Genomic DNA, 25856 nt, shown 5'->3' with positions numbered 1-25856 from the left:
GGTATCGATGAACGGGTAAAGATATTTCTAAATAAAATTCGAAGAATATATAGCAAACATTGTCCCATGGAAGCTAAACAGATCACCAATAAAAGACTAAGTTCCCTGTGGCTTACTAACAACATCCTAAGGTCAATCAATATGAAACATCAGTATGAGAAACAGTATAGAAGGGGCTTAATAACTAAACAATTTATCAAACACTATATGTCAGTTTTCACCAAATTAATCAGAAAGTCTAAGCAACTATACTATTCTCGTAGATTCACTGAAACGAGAAGAGACATAAAAAAGACCTGGAAAGCACTCTCTCAGATCATGGGCACCCACAAACCGAACAGAGCTAGTAATATTGTACATACTAGCTAAACTAAACGAACTGAAACTCCAGCCTTTATAAACTAGCAGCTCAAATCCTTTCACCCACCATTGCATTACTCTTCAACAAATCACTGGAAAACAACACTTACCCGGCATCATTCATACGAGCAAGGATTACACTAATACACAAATAGGTGACCCAACAGACATAAACAATTATAGGCCAATATCAAACTTGCCTTTACTTTTCAAAATCTTAGAGAAATTCATACACAAGAGGTTATGCTACTTCATAACATCACAAAGTATCCTTAACCAATGCCAGCTTGGATTCAGGAGAAACAAAAGCATAAATTATCAGTAATAAAAATGTTAGACCTACTACACACAGCACTGGAAAAAATGAATACATGTACCCAGTTGGACTCTTTATCAACCTTAAGAGAGCTTTTTGTAGGTAGTAGGTTGGTAGACAGCAACCGCCCAGGGAGGTACTACCGTCCTGTCAAGTGAGTGTAAAACGAAAGCCTGTAATTGTTTTACATGATGGTAGGATTGCTGGTGTCTTTTGTCTGTCTCATAAATATGCAAGATTACAGGTAAGTCTTGCTACTTCTACTTACACTTAGGTCACACTACACATACATGTACAAGCATATATATACACACACCCCTCTGGGTTTTCTTCTATTTTCTTTCTAATTCTTGTTCTTGTTTATTTCCTCTTATCTCCATGGGGAAGTGGAACAGAATTCTTCCTCTGTAAGCCATGCGTGTCGTAAGAGGCGACTAAAATGCCGGGAGCAAGGGGCTAGTAACCCCTTCTCCTGTATATATTACTAAATTTAAAAGGAGAAACTTCAGTTTTTTCTTTTGGGCCACCCCACCTCAGTGGGATACGGCTGGTACGTTGAAAGAAGAAGAAGAAGAGAGCTTTTGATACAGTAGATCACAGCATCCTACTCATCAAGCTTGATTATTACGGTATACAAGGCCATGCACTTGCATTTATCAAGTTCTACCTTACTACCTACACAGGGTAGTGTTCTCGGCTCCCTCCTTTCCCTTCATACATCAGTGATCTTCCAAGCTTTTCACAACAACTTACGCCTATTCTGTTTGCTGACAAGATGTCTTTTGTCATCTCTCACCCAAATCTAGCCTTGCTCAACACTATTGTTAACAAAGAACTCGCAGAAATAGCAACCTAGTTGACCGTCAATAAACTTAAACTTAATACAGACAAAACCTTTTACATTTTGTTTGGGAGCAGAGCAAGTGAGGTCCAACTAAACATTATGCTTAACAACACCCTTATTGCTAAACATAATGAGAGAAAATTCCTGGGTCTGCACCTTGATGACCTGAAATTCAACACCCATATCCAACACACAACAAAAAAATAGTTTCTAAAACAGTTGGCATCCTCTCAAAGATACGTTACTATGTACCACAAACAGCACTACTTACACTATACTATTCACTGATCTACCCCTACCTCACCGATGCTATTTGAGCCTGGGGTTCCACAACAAAAAACCACCTAAAATCAATAATAACAAAACAAAAAGCTGCAATGTAAATGATCACACAATCCACTGTTAGACAACCCCACTCCCCTTCTTCAAAGACCTAAACCTATTCACTATACAAAACATTCACTCGTACTATTGTGCAACCTACATTTACAGAACAGTCAATTCTAATGTAAATCCCGACCTGAAATGCTTTGTTGACAGTTACAATAGGACCCATGGACACAACACTAGGCACAAAAAATTCTAAAACATTCCCCGTGTCAGGCTAAATCTTTTCAAAAACTCTTTGTACATAAAAGGGCCCAAAATCTGGAAAACTCTGCCAGAAATCTCCAGTACCACTGGCTCAACTAGCATTTTTAAAACTACAGTTAGAAAACACCTTATCTCCTTAACCTATTATCCCAGCCCATCATAAATACACATGTAAAAACTATACATGCATTTGCTCAATATCATGAACATAGGTAAAACTCTCTCATCAGTATAATCAATGTATACTTACTCCATTCACTCCATTGTGGCCATTTAAGGTTTATAATCAAAATTGTACATCTTTACAAGACTTACTAAAACCATGTAACATGACCTAAACGAATACTCAATTCTCAAAGTTAATTTTAAGTTAGCCCAAAATGCTCTGCATATAAAGGGGCTTTTGGCATGTACACCCCATTATTATATTCCTTTGTATAAACATGTATCATGTCAAAATAAAATATTATTATTATTATCTGGCCACTTACAGCAGAACCTGTCCTCACCTGGTCTGGCCTGGCAGTACCTCACCTTCTCACATGTTTTTCTTACCACTGTTTATATGTTTTATTCACAGTATGTATATGACAAAGCTGCAGGGTGAAATATCATATTAATGGAAGGTTTCCTTGACAATTTGTTTTACTATTGTGATTATCTTTTATAGAAAATTCTGCTTATGCACTCGCTCCCAATTATCTGCTGTATTTTCTGGCACATAAGGCACATGAGCATATGTGTGGTGTGAATATAATGCAGAGAATTCGTAGTTTGGAAATTAGGAGGAGGTGCAGGATTACCAAAACTATTATCCAGAGGGTTGAGGAGGGTTTGCTGAGGTGGTTTGGACATGTAGAGAGGATGAAACAAGAGAATGACTTCGAGAGTGTATAAATCTGTAGTGGAGGGAAGGCAGGGTAGGAAAGGTTGGAGTGTTTTGTGTGTGAGTGGCTGGACTTTCAGCATGCGTGCATGAGCATGTTAGATAGGAGCGAATGGAGACATATAGTTTTTAGGACTTGACGTGCTTTGGAGTGTGAAAAAGATAACATTTATGAAGGAATTCAGGGAAACCGGCAGGCTGGAGATGGGAAGTACAGTGCCTGCACTCTGATGGAGTGAACAATGTAAGTTTTTTTTTTTTCAGGCCACCTTGCCTTGGTGGTAAACAGCTGATGTGTTAATAAAAAATAAAAAGCTTTCTAAAAAAACATAAAAAAATGCAGCACTTGCTTCAAAATGATAGTAAGCCAGTGGTTGGCTGATCATACACACTGTTTAAGGAAGGGGTGCAATCTTGTTCAGCTTGTCATCTGAAACACTGTCACTACCACAACAAATATGGCTACATGTTGTTTACAGACAATTTTTTTTTTTTATTATCACACTGGCCGATTCCCACCAAGGCAGGGTGGCCCGAAAAACAAAAACTTTCACCATCATTCACTCCAACACTGTCTTGCCAGAAGGGTGCTTTACACTACAGTTTTTAAACCGCAACATTAACACCCCTCCTTCAGAGTGCAGACGCTGTACTTCCCATCTCCAGGACTCAAGTTCGGCCTGCCGGTTTCCCTGAACCCCTTCATAAATGTTACTTTGCTCACACTCCAACAGCACGTCAAGTATTAAAAACCATTTGTCTACATTCACTCCTATCAAACACGCTCATGCATGCCTGCTGGAAGTCCAAGCCCCTCGCACACAAAACCTCCTTTACCCCCTCCCTTCAACCTTTTCTAGGCCAACCCCTGCCCCGCCTTCCTTCCACTACAGACTGATACACTCTTGAAGTCACTCTGTTTCGCTCCATTCTCTCTACATGTCCGAACCACCTCAACAACTCTTCCTCAGCCCTCTGGACAACAGTTTTGGTAATCCCGCACCTCCTCCTAACTTCCAAACTACGAATTCTCTGCATTATATTCACACCACGCATTGCCCTCAGACATGACATCTCCACTGCCTCCAGCCTTCTCCTCGCTGCAACATTCATCACCCATGCTTCACACCCATATAAGAGCGTTGGTAAAACTATACTCTCATACATTCCCCTCTTTGCCTCCAAGGACAAAGCTCTTTGTCTCCACAGACTCCTAAGTGCACCACTCACCCTTTTCCCCTCATCAATTCTATGATTCACCTCATCTTTCATAGACCCATCCGCTGACACGTCCACTCCCAAATATCTGAATACATTAACCTCCTCCATACTCTCTCCCTCCAATCTGATATCCAATCTTTCATCACCTAATATTTTTGTTATCCTCATAACCTTACAATTTCCTGTATTCACTTTTAATTTTCTTCTTTTGCACACCCTACCAAATTCATCCACCAATCTCTGCAACTTCTCTTCAGAATCTCCCAAGAGCACAGTGTTATCAGCAAAGAGCAACTGTGACAACTCCCGCTTTATGTGTGATTCTTTATCTTTTAACTCCACACCTCTTGCCAAGACCCTCGCATTTACTTCTCTTACAACCCCATCTATAAATATATTAAACAACCACGGTGACATCACACATCCTTGTCTAAGGCCTACTTTTACTTGGAAATAATTTCCCTCTTTCCTACATACTCTAACTTGAGCCTCACTATCCTCGTAAAAACTCTCCACTGTTTTCAGTAACCTACCTCTTACACCATACACCTGCAACATCTGCCACATTGCCCCCTTATCCACCCTGTCATACGCCTTTTCCAAATCCATAAATGCCACAAAGACCTCTTTAGCCTTATCTAAATACTGTTCACTTATATGTTTCACTGTAAACACCTGGTCCACACACCCCCTACCTTTCCTAAAGCCTCCTTGTTCATCTGCTATCCTATTCTCCGTCTTACTCTTAATTCTTTCAATAATAACTCTACCATACACTTTACCAGGTATACTCAACAGACTTATCCCCCTATAATTTTTGCACTCTCTTTTGTCCCCTTTGCCTTTATACAAAGGAACTATGCATGTTCTCTGCCAATCCCTAGGTACCTTACCCTCTTCCATACATTTATTAAATAATTGCACCAACCACTCCAAAACTATATCCCCACCTGCTTTTAACATTTCTATCTTTATCCCATCAATCCCGGCTGCCTTACCCCCTTTCATTTTACCTACTGCCTCACGAACTTTCCCCACGCTCACAACTGGCTCTTCCTCACTCCTACAAGGTGTTATTCCTCCTTGCCCTATACACGAAATCACAGCATCCCTATCTTCATCAACATTTAACAATTCCTCAAAATATTCCCTCCATCTTCCCAATACCTCTAACTCTCCATTTAATAACTCTCCTCTCCTATTTTTAACTGACAAATTCATTTGTTCTCTAGGTTTTCATAACTTGTTAATCTCACTCCAAAACTTTTTCTTATTTTCAACAAAATTTGTTGATAACATCTCACCCACTCTCTCATTTGCTCTCTTTTTACATTGCTTCACCACTCTCTTAACCTCTCTCTTTTTCTCCATATACTCTTCCCTCCTTGCATCACTTCTACTTTGTAAAAACTTCTCATATGCTAACATTCCACCAATCGCTCCTCTTCCCTCCTGCACCCACTTTCCTGTAACCACAAACTTCTGAACACTCTAACACTACATTTTTAAACCTACCCCATACCTTTTCGACCCCATTTCCTATGCTCTCATTAGCCCATCTATCCTCCAATAGCTGTTTATATCTTACCCTAACTGCCTCCTCTTTTAGTTTATAAACCTTCACCTCTCTCTTCCCTGATGCTTCTATTCTCCTTGTATCCCATCTGCCTTTTACTCTCAGTGTAGCTACAACTAGAAAGTGATCTGATATATCTGTGGCCCCTCTATAAACATGTACATCCTGAAGTCTACTCAACAGTCTTTTATCTACCAATACATAATCCAACAAACTACTCTCATTTTGCCCTACATCATATCTTCTATACTTATTTATCATCTTTTTCTTAAAATATGCATTACCTATAACTAAACCCCTTTCTATACAAAGTTCAATCAAAGGGCTCCCATTATCATTTACACCTGGCACCCCAAACTTACCTACCACACCCTCTCTAAAAGTTTCTCCTACTTTAGCATTCAGATCCCCTACCACAATGACTCTCTCACTTGGTTCAAAGGCTCCTATACATTCACTTAACATCTCCCAAAATCTCTCTCTCTCCTCTACATTCCTCTCTTCTCCAGGTGCATACACGCTTATTATGACTCACTTTTCGCATCCAACCTTTACTTTAACCCACATAATTCTTGAATTTACACATTCATATTCTCTTTTCTCCTTCCATAACTGATCCTTCAACATTACTGCTACCCCTTCCTTTGCTCTAACTCTCTCAGATACTCCAGATTTAATCTCATTTATTTCTCCCCACCGAAACTCCCCTACCCCCTTCAGCTTTGTTTCACTTAGGGCCAGGACATCCAACTTCTTTTCATTCATAACATCAGCAATCATCTGTTTCTTGTCATCCGCACTACATCCACGCACATTCAAGCATCCCAGTTTTATAAAGTTTTTCTTCTTCTCTTATTTAGTAAATGTCTACAGGAGAAGGGGTTACTAGCCCATTGCTCCCTGCATTTTAGTCGCCTCATACAACACGTATGGCTTACAGAGGAAAGATTCTTTTCCACTTCCCCATGGACACTAGAAGAAATAAGGAAGAACAAGAGCTATTTAGAAAAAGGAGGAAAACCTAGATGTATGCATATATATATGCATGTGCGTGTCTGTGAAATGTGACCAAAGTGTAAGTAGGAGTAGCAAGATATCCCTGTTATCTAGCGTGTTTATGAGACAAATACGTACTAAAACGATTTACATCTGCTGAAACTGGTTTGCTTATTACGTCTCCCAGTAATATGTTAATTATAATTTATAATAGTTATTAATCTGGCTAAGAACCCCCTCTCTTGTATACATTGCTAAATGTAAAATCTCCTCGGTGGGAGATGGCTGTTGTGTTAAAAAAAGAAAGTAACTCATGTAAAGTAATTTGTGAAATAATTTTGTAGAGGACTGATGTGTTTGAAGTTTAGTGTACTGGTGTTACACAACTAAAACCACCACCTAACAATAACCTAAAACCTACCTTTATTCCTGTCCTGGAACTTGTAAGGCATGGAATAATTTTCAGAGACTTTTAGGGGAAAACAGCATGCCTTGTATGCCAGAAAATGCGGTAAATACAATACGTATTTTTTATGCTCCTTCCTGCCAGTCTGACCTATAATCTTCCATACATTGTACAGTATTTCTTATTCTCACCATCTTCCTCTTTTCTGCATTTACACACAACTTTCACATCCTTGTGAGCACCCTGGCCAACATTTTCACCTTCACTGTTGAATCTTCCATTAATGCTGTGTTACCTGCAAAGAACATTCATGACAGCTCCCACTTTATATCAGATTCCTTCTAACTTTGAACCCCATAACTTCCATACACAAACATTCAATTCTCTTAACAGCCTCACCTACAGACATTAACAGCTATGGTAGTATATCATGCACCATTGTGGAAATTTTCTACTTATTGAAAATTATTCCCATTTTTTCTTACACCTTAGCCTTATGTATCACTCTCATCAAAATAATTTCTTTATCATTCTCATGAGGAATAAAACTGTTGTAAAATAAATGAGCAACCTGCATAAATCATGGGTGTAAAAATTCCCTTATAATGAGGTGTAAAACAGTAAATGTTACTCCAGGAGCAGTTAGACAAAAATAATGATAGTAAACTTAGGTGCATGCTTGAAAATTGTCATAAATGTTTTGTGTAGGTGATTGATTTTTTACTGAAATTGAGAAGTCGCCATTATAAACAGTAAGGTATACTTTTATATTGTTTCCTGTTTCAGACTGTGTATGATCCTTTCTTTATATCAACCTACAATCTTTTCTATACCTCACTTCCTGTCCTGTGTTTGGGCATCATGGATCAAGATGTCGATGATTACTTTAGTCGTCGCTTTCCCAAACTCTACACACCCGGTCATCACAACACTTTTTTTAACAAACGGGTTTTTTTGTGGAGTGCCTTGCATGGCGCAGTAACCTCCTCACTCATATTATTCATCCCATTTGGTGAGTGTGAGTCCACTTGTGCAGTGCTGACGGTCACATTGCTGTTTGTACTATGTGAGTCGTGTCCACTTCTGCAATGCTCATGGTCACATTGCTGTTTGTACTGTGTGAGCCAAGGCCAGTGCTCATAATCACATCGCTGTTTGAACTTTCTCACTTGTTTATACACAACTTGATGTCATCAAGTTTAATGACATCACCAGCAATACCTTGGGTATCAAATTCTCATCTTTGATTGTGTAGGCTAACTTGTCATAACAAATAGGTAATAGATTATAAACTGTATAAAAAAAGTTGTTTATTCAATAAGCTCTTATAAAGATTTTTCTCAATGATACAGTTTTTTGTAAATGTGATTGTAAAAGTACTCCCAAAATATAAAAACATGTGTGCATATGAATTCAAGATAAGTCATAATAGATGACTGTCAATTAATAAATGTATGCTTATACATATATATACTACATGTGCTTATGTATACTTGTCTATGTTAGTATTTGTCAAAGGCACTTTCATTAGACACTTGGTCAGATGTGAGTGTGTGTGTGTGTGTGTGTGTGTGTGTGTGTGTGTGTGTGTGTGTGTGTGTGTGTGTGTGTGTGTGTGTGTGTGTGTGCGTGCGTGCATTGGCATGCATGTGCGTGCGTGTGTGTGTGTGAGAGAGAGAATTACTATTTGTCAAGGGAATTTATTGTGTGCACATGCATGCATGCTTATATACATGTGTATGTATGTATGAGACAATCACTCAGTGATACTTGGCAGGTGGTTCCTCTAGAGTTTATCTCACACACTGAACACTGACATTGTAAAAAAAAAAAAAAATGGGGTTTATTGTCATGTTTGTATCACAGAATCCAATAGACTGATACACAAATAACCCGCACATAGAAGAGAGGAGCTTACGACGACGTTTCGGTCCGACTTGGACCATTTACAAAGTGTGACTTTGTAAATGGTTCAAATTGGACCGAAACGTCGTCGTAAGCTCCTCTCTTCTATGTGCGGGTTATTTGTGTATCGTTCCAGTCACGATATTGTGCCTTTTTTTTGTTACCAATAGACTGATCTTATTGAAACTTATACAAGTTCTTCTACTATGAATAGACGCATAATAGACCATAGCACTGCAAAACTTAATAAATATTTTATATTGAGCTTAATATTTATGGTAGGTTTTAGATAAAAAAAATTAATGTTCCCTAAAAGGCTTGAGGGAACTGTGTAAAAATTTTACAAGGTTTAAGTTTGAAATGTTTTAAAAGTCTTTTTAATTTTTTGGTTCAATAATCCAGTTTTTTAGTAGTTCAGAAGTGTAAGTACGATTTTCATAAATTTTTATTATTAAAGTTAAAAAGTACCCCCTGTAAAGGCCACTAGAATACTAAATCTACAGTAAATTCTTACAATAATGGACTTCTAGAACAATGGACAAAATCCATTGGAGTACTTTAGTGTTTTTTCTGTAATTTTTTTAACATTATTCCGATTTAATGAATACTCAAAATTCCTTTCCCCTATTAGTCTCTTATATCAAGGGTTACTCTAAATAAAACACCCTAATATTAAGGTTTGAAGATGACCAGACAAGGGCTTCCCGAGTTATCGCATGGAGTCCAACAATTCCAAGTTTTTTAACTGTGATAGCTTATTAGTAAATTTGCACCAACACGGACTAAGCTTAAGGGACATTGACCTTCTCAGAAGACATATCACCCATTAATGATTTAAGCCATTGAATGGAGACATAGTAGAGATATTTCACAGGAAAAAATGCCGCACCAGTTTGTAAGTGAAATTAGCTTATTGGTACCTAAACATGCCAGTAAGAATCTGAACCCTCCACTATGTAGGATACACCAGTTTTGGAAGTTTAAAGCTGATCAGAAGAAGGTTTCTCAAGTCATTGCTTGGAAAAAAAATCCAAGAATCGGCTGTATAACATTGATCGTAGAGAACCTACACATGAAAATAGTTTCATAAACTTTTTCATATATGTATTACACCTGCTATGGGACTTTAATTATACAATGATAGGTCAATTTATCTTAATCTATTGTAGTCATAGAGAAAGGCTTATTCTTACTGATGAAGACTTCAACACCATTAGCACTTGTTATAGCTTCCTGAAGATTCCCATAAAGGGATGGCTTTAAACTTAAGTTATATCATATTAAACACACACACTGGGACAACCAGAGTGAATGTGGACTGTGTGAGGCTGATAATAAACAGAGGAATAAGGTGTATCAGGGGAATTATCAGGCATTTATTGAAGGTGATTGATACTGACAGTTTACACGTGCCTGTGTTTTGTTCTTGCAAAGTTAGGGGTCTTGGCAGTATTTATGCATCAGCAATTTTGCCCACTTTATGTTCTATTTTTGGCCAATTCCATTGTTCCAGTCTACCAAATTCATAGCTATTTTGCTAGTATTCCTTCTGTTCTGTTGAATGAGTACAAGAAACTGCCCATTTACCTATTTCAACTGCCCAATAAAGTTTCCAGACCCCTCATCTCAGGCCCCTCTCATATTGCGCTAGCTTTTCATTTTGAATTTTTATTCACACAAAAAATAGAAAATTTACTTTTATGCAGACTACTGCATTATTATAATAATACAGTAGTCCCTCAATTATCGTCCATAATCCGTTCCTGGAAGTGGGACTGTTATCGAAATGGACGATTTACGAATCAATTTTCCCCATAAGAAATAATGTAAATTCAGTTAATCTGTTCATGACACCCAGAAGTATTAAAAAAAAATTTTTTTTTACATGAAATATAGATGTAATACATAAACAATACAGTGGCACACGATGAATTAAACATTAACAGAATAACACTTACCTTTATTGGAGATTCTTCTTTGTATATGGAAGACTGGAGAAGGAGACTGGATGATTTACTGTTTGGAAGGGGAATCCCCTTCCATCAACACCTCGGGTACCAATTGCTTTTCTGGGGTTACTTCTCTTCTCTGTTTCTTAATGCCACTAGGACCACCTTGAGAGTCACTGGAGTCCTGTCTCGCAAAAAAACTGTCCAGAGAGCTCTGTTTCTGGCATCTCTTTAAAACTTCCCTAAAATGGGCCAAGACTCTGTCACTGTACAAGTTGCCGATATGGCTTGCAACATCCTTCTCTGGGTGATGTTTCTCCATAAATCTTTCCATCCTACCCCACATTTCAAAAATCTCCTTAATTTCTGAAGAAGGCACCTTCCTCCATCTCTCTTCCTCCTCTGCAGTAAGATTCTGAGCTGTGATCTGTTGCTCTTCCTGCTGAAGCTCTTGCAGCTCCTCAGTGGTTAGCTCTTTGTTGTGGTCCTCCACCAACTCTTCCACATCCTCCAAACTCACATCCAACCCCATGGAACTCCCTAGTGCGACAATAGAGTTTACAACTGACATAGGTTCATCAGGGGCTGCCTCAAACCCTTCAAAATCCCTCTTGTGGACACAATCTGGCCACAATTTTCTCCAAGCAGAGTTCAAAGTCCTGGTAGTCACTCCCTCCCAAGCCTTACCTATAAGGCTTACTCAATGGAGAATACTGAAGTGTTCTTTCCAAAAATCTTGTAGGGGCAAGTGAGTGTCTGAGGTCACATTCAAGCACCTTTCAAATATTGCTTTGGTGTAGAGTTTTTTAAAGTTTGAAATGACTTGCTGGTCCATGGGCTGGAGGAGAGGAGTGGTATTCGGGGCCAAGAACTTTACTGTGATGAACCCAAACTCCTTCAGAATTAGGTCATCCAAGTTTGGAGGATGAGCAGGTGCATTGTCCATTACTAGGAGGCACTTGAGATCCAATTTCTTTTCCAGGAGGTAATTCTTCACACTAGGGCCAAACACTTCATTGAACCACTCGACGAAAATGTCCCTTGTGACCCATGCCTTACTATTAGATCTCCAAAACACACACAATTTACTCTTCATAACATTGTTTTTCTTGAACACACTGGGATTTTCAGAATGGTACACTAGTAACGGCTTCACTTTGAAATCCCCACTAGCATTAGCACAGAACATTAGCATCAGCCTGTCTTTCATAGGCTTGTGTCCTGGCAACGCCTTTTCTTCCTGAGTAATGTAGGTCCTCTTTGGCATTTTCTTCCAAAAGAGGCCTGTTTTATCACAATTGAACACTTGTTCAGGTTTCAGTCCTTCACTGTTTATGTACTCCTTGAATTCATGCACATATTTTTCAGCCACCTTGTGGTCCGAACTGGCAGCCTCACCATGCCTTACCACACTGTGTATGCCAGTACTCTTCTTAAATCTCTCAAACCAGCCTTTGCTGGCCTTAAATTCACTCACATCACCACTAGTTGCAGGCAATTTCTTTACCAAATCGTCATGCAACTGCCTAGCCTTTTCACAAATAAGCGACGTCATAAGACTATCTCCTGCTAATTGTTTCTCATTTATCCACACCAATAATAACTTCTCAACATCTTCGAGTACTGGTGATCTCATTTTTGTCAGCATATTTACCCCCTTTGCAACAACAGCGTCCTTGATTTCCTTTTTCTTGGCTATGATGGAAGATATGGTTGTACGGGATTTGTTATACATCCTGGCTAGTTCGCCCACACGTACGCCACTATCATATTGTTCAATGATGTTTTTCTTAAATTCAATCGTATTTCTTACCTTCTTTACCGAAGGCTTGGCACTAGGAGCTTCCTTTGGAGCCATGGTAGCTTATTTAGCACTTAAATAACTTGCAAGCACTAAAATAAATGGAATATTATGAAATATTTCACTGGAGCACGTGAGGGGACCATCACTCACTGGTAAACAATGGCATACTGGCTGGGAAGGAAAGGCCCAGGCGGCTCAGAGCGTGAGTACGCGTCCGGGACGAAGGACTATAAGCGAGTTACCGGACCATTTGCGAGCCAATATTTAGATGAAAAAACAGGACTATTTCCGAAATGGACGACTTTCAGACCAGACGATTATTGAGGGACCACTGTAGTATAAATAATGTAAGTGCATTCCTAAATGCATATTGGACTGGTCAGTTGGTTGCATATTGGACAAGTGATGTCATTTGTGTACAGCCTCTCCTCACTTATCGAAGGAGTTCCATTCCTAAGACCACATTGGTAAACGAATTCGTCGCTAAGTGAGGAGCATACTGTAATGGTAGTGGGTTTGTGTCAACCATCTTTGATATTGTTTTAATGTCACCTCTGCACCATTTATAACATTTCTGGTATGTTTTTAAATGTTTATACAGTAGTGTACTGTATGTTGTAATAAACAGAATATAGGAAATCGGCTCTGATATACATTATTTAGGTATGCATAATGGTCAGAGAGATTGTTGTAAGTCCGAGTCATCGGTAAACAAGTATGTCGCTAAGTGAGGAGAGGCTGTACTCTGGAATATTGGCAAAAATTGAACATTTCTACTACTTTGAACTCATTTTCAAGCTACTTTCAGTTCTGAAACTACTCAAAATTATCTCTATTTCTGTAATGTATCTTCCATTCTGTCAATTGAGACCAAGAAACCAAGAATAGAACCTTAAAACACCATACGAAAATACACTGCAAAATTGCTGTTTTAAACCAAAAACACGGTCTCAGTTTTGTTTTTTATATGATGCACACTTACTGCATAGACTCATTCTCTCATATTTAGGCACAGATTTACTGCTCACAGCTTATCTGAGTGAGTTGAGCTCATGGCATCACACTGCAGAATGGTCAGTGACTTCAAAGCCGTGATACAATGGGATGAACACTGAAAGGGTTAAGTATCCACCAAACACCTGCACTTAGGAGAGGAATCATCCTAGAGTAATGTCAAATTACAGCAGCTGTCATTGCCAAGTTCTTTGTGACTAAACAGTGGTCCAGGACAGACCAAAACATCATCACGATGTGTCTCTCCTAAGTGTGAATCTTTTGTGAATTGTTGCAGCCACAATATTGTGACTCTGTTCTTCTTTTAATAATGAACACTGGTGTGCATTTTTGACATACCTGGGTCTCCTTCCATTGGCCAAGAACAAGAGCTTGATGTCACTAGGCAATGAACCAATGAGGAGCATGGAAATACATATGAGTTATCTTTCCAAAAAATGATAGAAAGAGCATTGGTAGCACCATAGCCATATTGAAATAAGAGGTGAAGAATGAAATGAAGTCAGTTTAGCCTAACATATTGCACATTACCTTATATTGATTAGCAGTAATGAGATTTAATAATTAATCTCATTACTTGGACCATTTTTGATCTTAGTTAGACTGGAAAATTAATGTAATTTTCCCCACACAAGCATTTAAAATTTGAAAATGAATGAAGAAGACATTCTCAAGGTCTAAATGAAAATTTTTGAGGAAGAAAAGATTAGAGTAGCTGAGATGTACCAAAAATAGAATACTGTAGGTAGGGCTTGCTCGATTCATGAAACTTGAAAAAAATATACTAGTTTTCAGTACTTCTTAATTTTCTTTCCTCAGTTATATTCTATCTAAAATTCATTGCAATTCCATAATTAAAAATATTTGATTGTAATTTTTTTTTTTTTTTTTTTTTTTAAGAAATTCCAATTTGCATAGCATCCATGAGCTACAAGACAGGGAGAGCAGAGGGGTGAAGTAACATTTAACAAATTGAAACCTACACAGTCCAATAACAATCCGAAGCTTCCTCTAAGTAAGGTCGATCAGTGCCGAAGATTTGATGCTGAGCAGATTACATATTCAAAAATTATCCCGTGAACATCAATATTTTGTAGGTATTTAAATTTTCAAAATTTCTCCAGAAAGCACATTGGCACCTACACAGCCCAGATTTAATAGAAAAAATCAAAATACAGCAGCATTTAGGTTCTGAAGCCACTCAGAGGCATTTTTTTTAGTTAATGCTTGGAAATCAAATTTTTAATAAAGTTGGCAAATTAATACTTAACTTTATTGTAGTAAATTCCACCATCCCTGAAAGCTTGAAGACTATCAGAAAATGCATTTACTGAAATCCAGTGATTCCATTTTTTTAAACGTTGCATCTGCACATTAAACTTCCTGGGTACTATCCTGTTCATAAGATGTATAAGGAAGTAAAGATGGAATCCAGTCAAAAGAGGTACACTCAAGTATATTTAATATGTTGTAATAGGAAGAAATTTTTGCACTTTTTTTTAAGCACAAAAATAAACCCTTGAATGGACCTTGGTAATACAGAGCAAAATCATCTGGGTAAGTCAGTTTGGAATATTGAGCAATGTGCATCTACATACTTCAGTAACATTCTCCACTTTTGTTGAAGTAGGATACAGCAGTGCAGAATTCTTGAAGGTATCAGAAGCTTTTCAAAAGTTGTACATGAATGGTGTACAATACTGACAAGATGAAAATTAGACACATGTGCAGCATCTGCAATACAGCCACTGGATGGCAAAATCATCTTCTTCTTTCAACGTACCAGCCGTATCCCACTGAGGTGGGGTGGCCCAAAAGGAAAAACGAAAGTATGGCAAAATGTCTACAATAAAGATACCCAGATGTTGCACTTGTGTCTAATTTTTATTTTTTTTAAAAGTTATCCAATCCATTCCAAGACTCTCAAAAGGATCTTTATAACTGATCAGAGGCCACATGCATATGTCAGTGCTTGCAGTGGCCATTTCTCCCATGTAATTAACCTGCACTGAACATCGTTGACAGACAAGATGAGGCATTCCCAAGAATGAAAATCTGGTGAAAGAAATAAAAAAAAAGAAAAACATTCAGAGAACCACTTAGAGGTACTCCTTTGAAGATAACTAATAACTGTACAAGTGACAAGTCTTTGCATGACTTTCCATATTATATATTTTTATAAATACTTTATAATGCAAAAATCCCTGTCACATTACTTCAGTATTTATTACACCCTTAAAATAAGGCCTCAGGTACAATCTATATTGCATTATCAGTACAAAATAGAGATATTTACATCAGTAATACAGTTTTTTTTTTTTTTTTAATTTTAGCAGTCTGGACAGTGAAATATTTTGATTTGAATATTTCAAGAAAATCTCAATTTGGTTAAATTTATTTTCCATTGTGTTTAATTGATTTTCACCTTAGGAGACCAAAGTGGAATTTGTTACCCATGGATTGCCTTGGTAGGTTGAATTTTAGGTCCAGGCTCACCAACTCTTAAATATGGAAAATGCAACTTTTTTTTTTCTTCTGAGGTTACTGTGGTTGGTAGAAGTTTTCATTATATTGTTGTTGTGTATCAGTCAAAACACGGCATCTAACTAGACGTGATCACAATTATTTGTGTGTTTACACAGCACAGTGCAATAGCCCAAAACATGAATTTATGTCACCATGCTGTCACCTCCTGTACAGGACGGCCCCACTTTACAGCACTTCACTTTACAGGATTTCGCTAATGCAGCTGTTTTCAGTTATACCCATTCTTCATTTATTCAGACACTAAAATAAATATATTCACCATTCACTATAAGCTAAGGACAAAAATATTTTAAGGTAAGTAATGTGTGTACTGTATATGCATTTTTTAGGCTGGGCTCTATTATTCACTCGATACAGTGGGACCTTGACTTACAAGTGTCCCGTGTCCCAGCATATGAGCTTTTCGAGATAAAAGCTGTCGCTCGGTCGATTTTTTGCGCTCTGTGTTATGAGCGAGCTTCCCCCTCAACCCACACACATCACTTGTTTATCTATGATTTCATGCTTTAATTCAATAGAAATCATCCTCTTTTTCTTCTCAGCACTGTCCTTTGCATTAACTTTCTTAGGACCAATGGTTAGAAAAAAGAAATTTGGCCAAATAGCTGAAATAATGCAAGCAGAGCAGGACAAAAATGCTTCCACAGTGAGGGTAAGCAGTCCCCTGCACCAACTATGTAGTGGCAGTTAGTGATGTTACTCATTAATATTATTATTATTATTATTATTATTATTATTTAAGGAACTGGAGTCAGCATCAAGGTTCCTTGATGCTGGTGAGGGGTTCTTGATCTAGGGAATTGAATCTGTGCTCTAGTTCCCTAAATTAATAATAATAATGAGCAAGCTTCGGTTCCCTAAATTAATAATAATAATTATAATAATAATAATAATAATGAGTAACATAACTAGTTGACACTAGTTGATGCAATGTACTGTTTACCCTCGCTGTGGAAGCATTTTTATCCTGCTTTGCTTACATTATTTCAGCTATTTGGACAATTTTTTTTTCTAACCATGGGTCCTAAGAAAGTAAGTGCAAAGTAAAAAGAAAAAGAGGAGGATTTCCATGGCATTAAGCATGAAATCATAGATAAACAAGCGAGGTGCAGGTTGTCGGTTGAGGGACACTGCTCTGCCTATCTTCCACCCCTCAACCCTCCACCCTCCATCCTCCATCTCTTTTCCCAGGTAAATATGTACGTACACTTCATAAAACCGGTTTATTTCTTTACATTTTATTATGTTTTTATACAATATTTCTTATATATAAAAGGACTTGAGGTAGTAAGTCCTTTTCTGGGGTTACTTCCCTTCTTCTTTTAATGCCACTAGGGCCAGCTTCAGAGTCACTGGACTTCTTTCGCACAAGATATCTGTCCATAGTGGCCTGTACCTCTCGTTCCTTTATGACTTGCCTAAAGTGTTTCACAACATTGTCAGTGTAATAATCACCAGCACGGCTTGCAATAGCTGTGTGAGGGTGATTTTCATCCATGAAGGTTTGCACTTCAAGCCACTTTGCACAGATTTCCTTAATCTTTGAAGTAGGCAACTTCTTCAATTTCTCTCTCCCCTCCTCCGAAGCAATTTCCTCAGGTGTGGCCTCTTGCTGTTGAAGTTGATCTAGCAGCTCATCAGTGGTTAGTTCTTCATTGTCCTCCTCCACCAACTCTTCCACATCCTCCCCACTAACCTCCAACCCCAAGGACTTTCCCAATGCCACAATGGATTCCTCAACTGGCACAGGATTCTCAGGGTTAGCCTCAAACCCTTCAAAATCCCTTTTGTCTACACATTCTGGCCACAGTTTCTTCCAAGCAGAGTTCAAGGTCCTCTTTGTCACTTCCTCCCAAGCCTTACCTATAAGGTTTACACAATTGAGGATATTAAAGTGATCTCTCCAAAACTCTCTTAGAGTCAGTTGAGTTTCTGAGGTCATTACAAAGCACCTTTCAAACAGAGCTTTTGTGTACAGTTTCTTGAAGTTGGAAATAACCTGCTGGTCCATGGGCTGCAGGAGAGGAGTGGTATTAGGAGGCAAAAACTTCACCTTAATGAAGCTCATGTCCCCATAAAGTCGCTCTGACACGTCTGTAGGATGACCAGGGGCATTGTCTAACACCAGGAGGCACTTAAGTTCTAATTTCTTTTCAGTTAGGTAATTTTTCACATTGGGGGCAAATGCATGGTGTAACCAGTTATAGAAAAATTCCCTAGTGACCCATGCCTTACTGTTTGCCCTCCACAGCACACACAAATTATCCTTGAGGACATTCTTTTGCCTGAACGCTCTGGGAGTTTCAGAGTGATACACTAATAAAGGCTTCACTTTGCAATCACCAGTAGCATTGGCACACATCAACAAAGTAAGCCTGTCTTTCATAGGCTTATGTCCTGGGAGTGCCTTTTCCTCCTGAGTAATGTAGGTCCTGCTTGGCATTTTCTTCCAGAACAGGCCTGTTTCATCACAATTAAACACTTGTTCAGGTTTCAGTCCTTCAGTTTCTATGTACTCCTTGAATTCCTGCACATATTTTTCAGCCGCTTTGTGGTCCGAACTGGCAGCCTCACCATGCCTTATCACACTATGGATGCCACTACGCTTCTTAAATCTCTCAAACCAACCTTTGCTGGCCTTAAATTCACTCACATCATCACTAGTTGCAGGCATTTTTTTAATTAAATCGTCATGCAACTTCCTAGCCTTTTCACATATGATCGCTTGAGAGACGCTATCTCCTGCTATCTGTTTTTCATTTATCCACACCAATAAGAGTCTCTCAACATCTTCCATCAATTGCGATCTTTGTTTCGAAAACACAGTTGAACCTTTGGCAAGAACAGCTTCCTTGATTGTCTTTCTGGTGCCCACAATAGTAGCGATGGTTGATTGGGGTTTCTTGTACAGCTTGACTAGGTCGGCTATACGCACTCCACTTTCATACTTATCAATTATCTCTTTCTTCATCTCTATAGTAATTCTTACCCTTTGAGGTGTAGGGTTGGCACTAGAAGCTTTCTTGGGGCCCATGGTCACTTATTTTCCAGAAACAGCACCGAAAATACTGTAATAATACGAAATATTCCGAGTGTATGCTTGGATGTTACCGCGGAGGCTGGCTGGTAAACAATGGGACGGAGCGGCACATGTGAGGCTGGCTGAGGGCACATTGGACGCGTCTCGGACGAAAATCGGTATGCGGGTTTTTAATCGGTATGCGGGGCAAAAATTTTCCGATAAAAGTAATCGTTATGCGGAAAAATCGCTATGCGATGCCATCGTTATGCGGGGGTCCACTGTACATTGTTTCAATGTTTTCCTCATGAAACTAGTGAGATAGTACAGTTAGCCTCACAAACCCTCTGTTTTCTCTCATAATAAGAGCATGGGAAGATACTATAATCAGAGTGCCACCATCACTTGCCATATTATGGCCTATTTTATTCATTTTAGAGTATATATCATGTTTCTGTGTTAATTATATTGTTATGTCATATTACATGAATTGTGATAGATAAATAAGCTGTAGAGTTGATATTAGTGTAATGTTCAAGTATTTTGGCCTGCCTCCAGAGAGCAGGAATTCTGCTAGAATGGATTAGTGGCATTTTAATTAATTTAAATGAGGGAAATTGATTTGATATACGAGCAAACTGAGTTACAAGCTAGGTCACGGAACGGATTAAACTTGTAAGTCAAGATTCCACTGTATATGATAATGTAAACATGCTATCAGGCTTTTACATGCATTTGAAAGTGAAAAATGGATATGTTTCACTTTACAGTGGTAGCCCGGAACCTAACCTGCTGTATAAGTGGGGCCCACCTGTATGTAGTTTTCACGTTGGAATGATCCAGTCTGAAAGCAAGTGACAAATTACTGTATATTAGTGCGCATGCTGGAGTGGTTTCTGATGGTCACAGGCCTACATAGTGTGAGAATTTTTCTCCTTTAAGTTACGTATGTGTGTTTTTGTGTGTAGTATTTTAAGAAATGATTTTAAGTATATAATATTGGGAGCAACTCTTTTCTTTCAAGATGCAAGCTAATCCTTGCTTTATTCCAATATTATATATGATATTATTTTAGTTTTTCATACATGTGTGCATTCACTTGTATTGCAAAAGTTTGACCAAGCACATTGCAGTGTATATACACAATTTGAAACTGATTTCTAGATGTTTAATTGCTTTTTGGTCACTGACACGCTATTAGGTGTTTTGCTTTTTCTCTTCCAAACACAGACACTGTTTGACCCCATGTTTATATCGGTATATAACCTATTCTACACATCGATGCCCGTCCTGGCTTTGGGTATCTTTGAACAAGATGTTAATGCAAAGAACAGTATCATATATCCAAAGCTCTACACTCCTGGTCTCAAGAATGCTCTCTTCAATAAGAGAGAGTTCTTCAGGTCTGCTGTTCATGGATTTGTCACTTCTTGTGTCCTCTTCTTCATACCATTTGGTAAGTAATGTTGTACATAATGTCTCTACAAAGTACTCAGTTTTAGAAGTGGGCAAGAAGTAGCACACTATATATTGCTACATTGGATATTGAGTACTGCTGTCTCATAGATGGCTTGATTAAGAAAATAGTACAGCTACAGCAAAACAAATAATTTTCAGCTTTACAAGAGTGTGAATTGAGTTCACATTGTAAGTATTGCATGTGGCTCTCTTATGTAGATGTTCGTTGTAACAGTGCTGTATGTTATGTAGATAACCATTGTTTTCACATTTCTCACTTGGACAATATTAAATTTTCGAGTCTATAAGAACAGGAGTAAATTATAAAATAAAACTTGGTGTAATAATGCAAAAAGAAATAAGAAAAAGTGACTGAATTTTAGTATAGACTGTATTTGGAAGTGTGTGAACATACAGTTTTATGTGTCTGTACTTTAGTAATACTACTACAGTATCACACATACATGTATTTGTCATCACAGTCTCTCCCACTTGTTTGTGCTTAATTACCTATTTGTAATTGTGAAGTAGAGTTATGCTCATGGTGTGTATCATAATTGAAGACAAAAGTATGTTTTTTTTTTTTTTTTAAATTTCTAAGACTTCTAGAGCAACATGCTACTGCATATTGATGTTCATTCTACACATTTAGTAGTAGTAATAAAGTGCTTTTTTATAAAGTATACTCTAGATACAGGACACATTTTTTTCAGTAATTTTAGATTTTTGCTTTGATTAAAAAAAATTTGAGCTGTCCTTATCGTCCTAAGATCGCATCTGATTATCTCTAAATCCCCAGGCACAATATGACCCATACAGGTTTGGCACTTACTTATGAATATACTTTCCTTTTAAAGATGTTAGTGAATATAATAATACTCTCCTTCTTGCTTATTTCAATCAGTATTTCACACCTGTTTTCTTGAATCACAAAATTGTAATGACATGATTGCAAACAAACCATACCATGAGTTCACTCTCCGCCCATGTACGGTTTGTTTTCTTGAATCCTTTTACTTTCTGAATTATAATTCTAACTATATTGTGAGCATTTTCAGTGCTTTCATCATAATTCTGGAATTCATTCAGTTTGGTGTCTTCAGATTTTTTATTTAAAGTTTCCCCTTGGTGTGGATTCTATACTAAAGCCACATTTTAATATGTTATTATCTAATAAGCAATGCAAATAATTTTTTTAGCATTTCTCCATGCATATATACTTTGTGTGAAAAACTGGCCCAACTGAGGTCTTTATTTGAGTTTCTGGCATGAAATTGTTATTCTGAAGTATCCTGTGATCCCAGAATAAAATTTCATTATACAACTACCATAAATTACCAGCCATAATACAATCCAGTCTACAAGACTAGGAAAGAAGGGAGGTTATTTGTTCCCTCAATTAGATTTTTACACAGCCTCTGGTGTAAGTCAGGAGTATATGCAAGATTTATATAGCCTTCCCTTCCCTTCATTTGCATAATTAGAGTTGAAATGAGAGGAGACTGGATACAATGTCAGTACAGTACCTACTCTATATAACACCTTGAACAGAGTGGGGTTCAAACCCAAGCCAGCCAGTCCTAAACCTAACAGGCCAGTGCACTGTCCACTGTATTATGCTGGTCTAGTAGGATTTACTCAACTCTGTGTATTTCTATACAACATGGGTTAGCATGGGCTCTGCTGTGACTCTAATTGTAGGTTTTTACAGACAAATTTCTCACCAACATGGTTGTGGCAAGCTAGAGCATACATAGTGACAGTATTTATATGGTGCCATTTAACATGTACAAGGTGTACAGGCCTAGCTGACATCAATGACATGCTACTATATAGAAAGCTGCTTGTTATGCAGAGCACTTCAGGCAAATTAGGTCAATTTTGTCCTGGGATGTGACTCACACCAGTTGATAATTTCCCAGGTGCCCATGGGTGAACATAAGGAAACATGCCTGTATCATCTGTCACCGGGAATCAAACACAGGCCCTCAACTTGTGAAGTGAGAGCTTTGGCCATGGGGCTGATAGGCTGTAGCAGCCTACCAACATATGCTAAGCAGGTCTTTCCCAAACTCAGCCTTTTTCATCCATATGCAGTATTTATCGAACTTTTCTGAAGCTACTCAAGCTTTGATGACTCTACTTCAGCAGTTTGTTTTTCATTCAATGACAACTCTTAATGCAAACTCTGTTGACAAACCCATATTTTCCTATATCTTTTTAAAATCTAAATTTATCCAACTTGAATCTATTATTTTGAGGTTTCGTTACATAATTACTGGTATAGTACTGCTGCATTACTAGCTTAGGGGCAGTGTGGAATTAATTCTCCATGGTGAATTACATTGCTTTAGTCTGTATCTAGTTGAGTGGTTTGTAGAGCATCATATCATCAACCAATATTTTCTGCAAACTGTTAAATGCACCCTGTAATAGAGATCATTTTCTCAATTTCTGTGTAGGTTATTTAACTACTTTAAAAGCCTCAGCCAGCTGCCATTGGTAATTGACACATGTTTGAACATAATGGAAGAGCTGTGATGATGGATGTTATCAAATAAACAAACACTGCACCCAGGAATGAAGACCAATGAGCTATGACTGAACACCAGGAGCATATCTCTACTCATGTAGCAACATATATGTAATGACATGTATATGTAGACTGTCATTACAGAATAATAGAGAAACTGAGGTCACTAATGATACAATATTAAGTCTGCTTAACTAATTTTACTTGAGATTTGGTTTCATTTGGTGTGTCAGAGACCATGTGTCTGTAATATATTGCTTTATTCTGGTTAATATTGACATTTATAAGAAATAATAACAAGAATAAAGAGAGATTTGGGCATGGGAGAGACACTAAGTTAGTAAAACATTAAGTAATTATAACCTGCAGATAAGGAAGCCAGTGTCTGTAGGGACAGCTGTACTGTGTTTTATTTACAAATTGATTTTTCATGAATGTAGTTCAGAGTAAAGATATAAATTATATCTTCCATAAAATAAATAGAAATAGTATATCAAAGAAAGCACAGTTTACTGACATATTACTTAAATTTTCCTTGAGAATAATTACTGGAAGTAATGTTGACAAAATTCATGTGCAGTCTTCAATTAAAATTTAATTCTTCTATTTTGTATTAAAGAAAAATGTATCATTAATCATGAAAGATTAATGCAAGGTGTATAAGCCATGTTTACTAATGCAGGAGCCTACTACAATGGTATGGACCAGGAGGGGCGAAGTATGACAGACCAGCAAACATTTGGTAGTGTTGTTGCTACCATTCTTGTAATTGTGGTTACCATGCAGGTATGTACAGTTTTTTTTACTGTAGTTGAAACCATCAGGTTCAGGTTTTGAATGAAAAATTTGTAATAGTGCAGTACTGAAAAAAAAGGCTTTTTTTTTTTTTCATGATGCTAAGTATTAAATAACAAAAAAGGCACAATACCGTGACTGGAACGATACACAAATAGCCGTCCTGCTCCACTTCTGGTTAGTGTGACTTTGTCAATGGTCCAAATCGGACCGAAACGTCGTCGTAAGCTTCTCTCTTTTATGTGCGGGTTATATGTGTAATGCTGAGTATTTTATATGAATTTATATATGCAAACAGGCAAAATTATTTATAAGCATTATCTGTCAGTTCACAGCAGGATTTGAACCTACACACACACTGCATCATAGTACACAGTACTTTAGCTACACAGTAAGTGTGCAGGTTCAAATCCTGCTGCAAATGGAGAGAGAATGTTTGTAAATAAATTTATAGATGAACAAAGTCTCATCTAGTACGTATACAGGAATTATAATCTATGTGAAACAGTTATTCATGTCAGTTATGGTGGGTGTTATGATAATGTAGTAGATGTCATTGTGTGATAATACAGACTCTGGAAATGATGATGGATCCACAAATAATGTTGGGTCAGTGGTAAATTGTAAAGAAATTTTAGGTAACATACGATAAAGGGTAAGAAAAATCAAATTTTACTTGCTTTTTAATATTTGGTGTTGTTTCCGTGGGATTTGATTATCAATTTCAGAATCATTAAGCGTTTCAAGTAGAATACATCAAGTTCATTTCTTGAGTCCAGAATTTTTTTCATCACTTCAATCAAGTGTGACACTGATGAAGTACTTTTGGAATGGAGTTTTGCTTTCATTACATTCCTACAATTTTCAATGTTATTCAGGTCAGGGTTGTTTGCTAGCCATTGGATAACACTGAAATTGTTGTTTTTCAACAGTTACTTGACCTGTTTTGACATGCGGCACTGGGCACGTGTCAAAACAGGGCCACATTCACTCCAACATCATTTGCAGAGTTTGTATATTTATCTTTGAAATATAGGCCATACCTCATTATGACAAGAGGAATTTATTTTTTATGTTTGCCTAAATCCACAATTCAAACTAGATAATGAATCTTGTTAAAAAATTCATTTCTCAAAATTTTGCAGTCACCATTACATGTCAGATATATAGGCAGAATAATACACAGTCAGCATAGCTTCCTAACTCAATTTAGAACATCACTTGCAGTTAACCTGCAATGCTCACTTCAAATCTTTGTGTACTGCAATATTTTTTTAGCACATCAGCCATCTTGCACTGTGGCAAGGTGACCCAAAAAAGAAGAAAATGCGTACTGCAAGATTAAATTTTCATTTATTTGATCTCCCTCTTAGGAGTTTAAAATGAATGATTTAGTCATTGCTTCAAGTTTCAGTTTATTACACTATTGATAACCATATTAATTATTAATTTAGAGTAATAAGATGTATAATATTATATTTCATTAAAAATAATCTACCAAAAAGCTTTAAGGGAAATTTGAACCCTTATGAAATATAACACCGGCCGATTCCCACCAAGGCAGGGTGGCCCGAAAAAGAAAAACTTTCACCATCATTCACTCCATCACTGTCTTGCCAGAAGGGTGCTTTAC

At 37.6% G+C, this 25856-nt stretch overlaps 1 protein-coding gene across 1 annotated transcript in view; it reads left to right on the top strand.

Moving 5' to 3' along the window:
• The window catches only part of ATP8B (ATPase phospholipid transporting 8B), a gene marked incomplete in the record, with an annotated part of 560409 nt that overhangs the window by 530222 nt on the left and 4331 nt on the right, over nucleotides 1-25856 (top strand). The window contains 2 exon segments of the mRNA XM_070095976.1: nucleotides 20668-20893; nucleotides 24111-24214. Of these exon segments, the coding sequence (XP_069952077.1) occupies nucleotides 20668-20893; nucleotides 24111-24214 (330 nt within the window).

Source organism: Cherax quadricarinatus, chromosome 51 (genome assembly GCF_038502225.1).
Source record: "Cherax quadricarinatus isolate ZL_2023a chromosome 51, ASM3850222v1, whole genome shotgun sequence".
Lineage (NCBI taxonomy): Eukaryota > Metazoa > Arthropoda > Malacostraca > Decapoda > Parastacidae > Cherax > Cherax quadricarinatus.
This window is presented reverse-complemented; position numbering and strand designations above follow the sequence as displayed.